The sequence below is a fragment of the Salvelinus alpinus genome, chromosome 5, assembly GCF_045679555.1.
Source record: "Salvelinus alpinus chromosome 5, SLU_Salpinus.1, whole genome shotgun sequence".
Lineage (NCBI taxonomy): Eukaryota > Metazoa > Chordata > Actinopteri > Salmoniformes > Salmonidae > Salvelinus > Salvelinus alpinus.
The window spans coordinates 17,744,640-17,750,639 of NC_092090.1; the positions used below are offsets into that span (position 1 = coordinate 17,744,640).

Sequence of the window (6,000 nt, forward strand, 5' to 3'; positions counted from 1 at the left end):
CTAGACATTTTTATTTTTAATCTATAATCATCTAGGAATTTAGGTGACAGGGACAGGGAGGAGACTCAAGCAAATGCACCCCCCACACATACTTTCTGTCTCTGTCTCTCTCTCTCTTACACACACACACACACACACTCCAACACACACACACACCCTCTCTTACTCACACACACACACACACACTCACTCACACACACACACACACTCCAACACACACACACACACACACCCTCTCTTACTCACACACACACACACACACACACACACACACACACACACACACACACACACACACACACACACACATATAATGTTGGAGAATGTAACCATCCTCTGTCAAACCGGTTTCCAGGTTGCCTTCTTTATTCTTCTACAGCATTGTGTCTTTGAGAGATGATCTGTAATGTTCACTCTTCCTTTCAGTGCTCATGGCGGACTGTACGCCTTGACTTCAATGTATCACCTTTATGCATTTCTATTTCCATGACAATGGATTATATTTCTATAGAAATGGGGGCTTCTCCAGTGAGGATCTCAGTCTGTGGATCTAACCCCTTCAGACAGGATCTACCCCCTTCAGACAGGATCTATCCCCTTTAGACAGGATCGATCCCCTTCAGACAGGATCTATCCCCTTCAGACAGGATCTATCCTCTTCAGACAGGATCTACCCCCTTAAGACAGGATCTATCCCCTTAAGACAGGATCTATCCCCTTCAGACAGGATCTATCCCCTTCAGACAGGATCTATCCCCTTCAGACAGGATCTATCCCCTTCAGACAGGATCTATCCCCTTAAGACAGGATCTATCCCCTTCAGACAGGATCTATCCCCTCCAGAATGGATCTATCCCCTTCAGACTGGATGAAGTGTGTGTTCTGCGTGCGTGTGTGCGTGCGTGCCTGCTTCCTGCATGAGCGTGAGTGAGTCAGTGTGGCCTCTGACAAGTTGCCAAACAATCATGAGATTCCGATCACAATGGATGTTTACTAAACTGTAGACAACATGGGGGCTGTGTTTAGTCACATCATTATGGAGGCTTTGCCACCTGAGGGTGTCTGTGCACAGGTGTTAAGTTTCAGATCTGTGTCCTCGGCGCCTCCTCCCTCTCAATTCAATTAAATTCAAGGGCTTTATTGGTATGGGAAACATATGTTAACATTGCCAAAGCAATTGAAGTAGATAATAAACAAAAGTGAAATTAACAGCAAACATTACACTCACAGAAGTTCCAAAAGAATAAAGACATTTCAAATGTCATTATGTCTATATACAGTGTTGTAACAATGTGCAAATAGTCTCTCTCTCACTGTGTGTGTGTGTGTGTGTGTGTGTGTGTGTGTGTGTGTGTGTGTGTGTGTGTGCTGTTTTATGCATGAGACTGCTGCTTCTGTTTCAGTAACTTGTTACTTTGGGTGACCACTCAGCCCTGGCACCTACCCCACATGTTAGAAACTGTTGATGTCAACAGCATAAAGGTGTACAGGAAATGGCTGCAGTAGCTTATAGAAGGGTTGTAGGGAGAATGATTGACATGAGAGAAAGAGGACATGAAGTGGGCTATAGAGACAGTCATCTGTTACTGACGTCATAATAACACAAAGCTGAGGCAATTCCATTGTAACCAGCTTGTTACGATGCCTCCTTAATACACTCTGACCTCAAACCTCACATCACCTATAGGACTATATCATATCGTATCAACCTTAACCCAACACCTAGCTACGTCTGCATGTGAAGGACTTGGTATAGAGAAGTGTGGAGGGACCTTAACCCAACCCCTGGTGACCTCGTCGAGAGGTTCAGATCTGTTGACCAAGGTGTTGGGTTGACAGTTGTTGGACTGGGGTTCGATTCCCGGTCGGGGCTACTGCACAAATTTGCTACAATATCATGACTTTGGTAGTCATAAATCATCTACCACAGTATTTACATTTGGAGGGTCTGAATAAGGGGTCATTCTCACTCAGTCAGCAACCCAAGACTTTAGGACTTTAGGACCTGGGGCAGCAGGTAGCCTAGTGGTTAGAGCATTGGGCCAGTAACTGAAAGGTTGCTGGATCGAATTCCCGAGCTGACAAGGTAAACATCTGTTGTTCTGCCCCTGAACAAGGCAGTTAACCCACTGTTCCCCGGTAGGCTGTCATTGTAAATAAAAATGTGTTCTTAACTGACTTGCCTGGTTAAATAAGAATAAATCAAAAAGGACTCCTGTCTTTTCCATGCATTATTTTCCTTTCTCTCTCTCTGTGTCTTTCTCTTTCTCTGTCTGTCTCTCTCTCTCTCTCTGTGTCTCTCTGTGTCTTTCTGTCAATTTTCAATTCAATTCAAGGGGCTTTATTGGCATGGGAAACATGTGTTAACATTGCCAAAGCAAGTGAGGTAGATATTATACAAAAGTGAAATAAACAATACAAATTAACAGTAAACATTACACATACAGAAGTTTCAAAACAATAAAGACATTACAAATGTTATATTATATATATACAGTGTTGTAACAATGTACAAATGGTTAAAGCACACAAGTTAAAATAAATAAGCATAAATATGGGTTGTATTTACAATGGTGTTTGTTCTTCACTGGTTGCCCTTTTCTTGTGGCAACAGGTCACAAATCTTGCTGCTGTGATGGCACACTGTGGAATTTCTCCCAGTAGATATGGGAGTTTATCAAAATTGGATTTGTTTTCAAATTCTTTGTGGATCTGTGTAATCTGAGGGAAATATGTCTCTCTAATATGGTCATACATTGGGCAGGAGGTTAGGAAGTGCAGCTCAGTTTCCACCTCATTTTGTGGGCAGTGTGCACATAGCCTGTCTTCTCTTGAGAGCCATGTCTGCCTACGGCGGCCTTTCTCAATAGCAAGGCTATGCTCACTGAGTCTGTACATAGTCAAAGCTTTCCTTAAGTTTGGGTCAGTCACAGTGGTCAGGTATTCTGCCACTGTGTACTCTCTGTTTAGGGCCAAATAGCATTCTAGTTTGCGCTGTTTTTTTTGTTAATTCTTTCCAATGTGTCAAGTAATTATCTTTTTGTTTTCTCATGATTTGGTTGGGTCTAGTTGTGCTGTTGTCCTGGGGCTCTGTGGGGTGTGTTTGTGTTTGTGAACAGAGCCCTAGGACCAGCTTGCTTAGGGGACTCTTCTCCAGGTTCATCTCTCTGTAGGTGATGGCTTTGTTATGGAAGGTTTGGGAATCGCTTCCTTTTAGGTGGTTGTAGAATTTAACGGCTCTTTTCTGGATTTTGATAATTAGTGGGTATCGGCCTAATTCTGCTCTGCATGCATTATTTGGTGTTCTACGTTTTCTGTCTCTGTCTGTCTGTCTCTCCACTCAGTAGAAGTAAATGGCCTTATAAAAACACACAGAGCAGGTTGACATCCAACTGTTTCACATGCCTCCGCTCTCCACCCTACGCTCCGTCAAAGAAAAATAGTGGTTGCTTTCTATCAGCTGCTCTGCTATCAGCGGTTTTCTACTGTATGTTTAACAAGGTGAGGCTGGGAGAGGGAGCACCACAGAGCCTGGAGACTGTAGACAACCTCTGCACAGATTTTGCCTCTGTCTTTTGCCATTTGAATGGTTTGCCTTTATGGTGTCATAACCAAAGAATATCCATGAGGAGTGAATGTGGTTCACTGGATGAATGTGACTGAAGCTAGCTATAGCTGTGATTTCTCCACTTTAATTTCATACAACCACTGTGTTCATCTCTGATGTTTTCAGATCTGAGTCATGCTGGTGGGAATTCTTTAGGAGGTAGCCTAACAATAGTTTATTGCCTGGTTAACTGCTGATCAAACATGTCCCTGTAATTTACATGTGACAGGCTAAATGTAAGATGTCAATTCAGAACATGTAAACAGCTGAAGTGTATACACCTTTGGTCTCTGTTAAAGAATTTGAAACCTATAAAATGAATGTTGTGTGTGCGCGCGAAAGTGTGAGAGAGACCAAGAGGGGGAGACAGAGAGATTAAGGGGGAAATGTAACACTTTAAAAAATCTTCTCGGTCTTTTCATATTCTAAATGTCTAAAAAGCGAAATACTTATCATGTAAATGAGGTTGGAGGTGGAGGCGTTATTTCACGTTGTAATCGTCCTGAATAACTTATAGCGAGCGAGGCGGTTTCGGGTCGACTTTGCAGTTGCGTCACTGTGGTGCGAGAAGGAACTTTGGAGATAGCAAGAGGACAGACGTTAGTAGCAGGAGCCAAATGATACCGTGGAAAAGAGAGGTAGCCGTTTAGCGCTCCGGGAACTTTTTTTTCATGCTGCACAAACCACGAGGTAGGCCTAATAATATATTTAATCCTTTATGATAACTTTGAAATGTTGTTGTTTTTATTACGAAATCATGTCACAGCTTTTGTTTCGTTTCCCAATAAGCCTATCAGAAAATGTTAGAGAAAGTGATTTGATTTGGCTACAGTTTCAATGAATGTGTCAGTACATAAGTGTTTAGGCCATGGAGCTGAACAGATCCAAATGGTTTATAGTTGAAATGTCCTATGGCTCCGTTTTTAGGTGTAACATAGATGGGTCACATCCCAGTCAACTAGACTATATAGCCTGTAATTGCTCAACATTTTATATATTGTTTCCTAATGTAACAATTAACAGTTCATATTTTCAAATAATTAATTAATTACCATAGCTACATACATTATTAGGCTACTTTGAGGGTCTTTTTTCTTCGGAGGAACAACAGTATTTCCGATCCCAATGATTTATGGCAGTGCAGTTTCTCAGCTCTTGTAGACTATTGGCATAATCTGCAGTGAGAGGTATTTAGACTGAAATTCAAACTGCATGGGTTTTAGATGTACGTTAGTATTTTCCTTCGGGCTCTATCAGGTGTGACTAGTCTGAGCGCGTGAAGGAATGAACGTCACAGAACCAAGCCTAGTTTACTTTCTGTCTGATGCCTGTTGCTTTTTGTCATTCTTCGAAATCTCCTTCTTAATAGGCTATAAAAAATAAAAAAAATATCAGGAAAAGAATCATGTAAAACTCCAAGGTATTCTACCTGAGCCTAATTCTTTCCAATAGGAGCATTTACGGCTATAGCAGATAGTCTCCCCTACCAGTCAACACGTTCCATTTGGGTGATACTGTTCCCATTGGGATTATTTACCTGCATGGTGTGCAAACACACCGCTCTCTGTTGCCCTTGACCGAATAGAGCGAATTCCCACCTGATGCAACGCGCCCGCGAGAGGAGAGCTGGGGACTGAGGGAGGGAGGGAGGGGAAGTGGAATGTTTGGCGACAGCTATGCAAACTGGCTCCAATCTCAGTCGGGGCGGGCAAACCGAGGTGACAGACCATTCCGACTCCCAGGATTGTTTTCATCCGCACATCGACCCCGTGAACTCCTCAACTCGAGTGATGCTGACATTGAGCAGATCCGGATTACTGTACCAGGATCCCCAGACGGTTTTTCCAGATGGTCGCCCTCTAATACCGCTTTCTTAACCCCCAAATGAAGGATTCCACTCTAATGCAGTTTACAGTCATTTATCCAGTAATGGGGTTTTCTGGGTGTTAAACCAATGAATGTCTTGTAATCCTGTGTGATTGTATTTCACCCTCATGTCTTTTCCCAGGCCTGTATTAGGCTGCGATTACATTGTCATCAATATCAGCCTGTAGGTTATTTGTTTTTCACATAATCATTTTAGTCATTTAGCAGACACAATTTACACTAGTGACTTTTCATACTGGTCCCCTGTGGGAATCGAACCCACAACCCTGGTGTTGCAAGCACCATGTTCTACCAATTGAGCTTAATCTCCCTCTGTTTGACATCTATTCAGTTGATATCTCTCATACGGTGCCCAATACTTTTGGTCCATGGTGTATGTATCAACCATGCTGTGATGGTCATGTCAGGTTATCAACCATGCTGTGATGGTCATGTCAGGTTATCAACCATGCTGTGATGGTCATGTCAGGTTATCAACCATGCTGTGATGGTCATGTCAGGTTATC

General features: G+C 42.7%; 1 protein-coding gene across 2 annotated transcripts in view; it reads left to right on the forward strand.

The window, feature by feature from the left end:
• Nucleotides 1-6,000, forward strand: part of depdc7a (DEP domain containing 7, paralog a) — a 28,856-nt gene that overhangs the window by 1,993 nt on the left and 20,863 nt on the right. Inside the window, exon 1 of one of the 2 annotated variants that reach the window (XM_071400799.1) lies at nt 4,016-4,297. The exons of the other annotated variant lie outside the window; for it this stretch is intronic. Coding sequence (XP_071256900.1) covers nt 4,279-4,297 — 19 coding nt within the window. The 5' untranslated portion in view covers nt 4,016-4,278. Of the gene's footprint in view, nt 1-4,015; nt 4,298-6,000 lie in introns of those variants that run through there. 2 annotated transcript variants of the gene reach the window in all.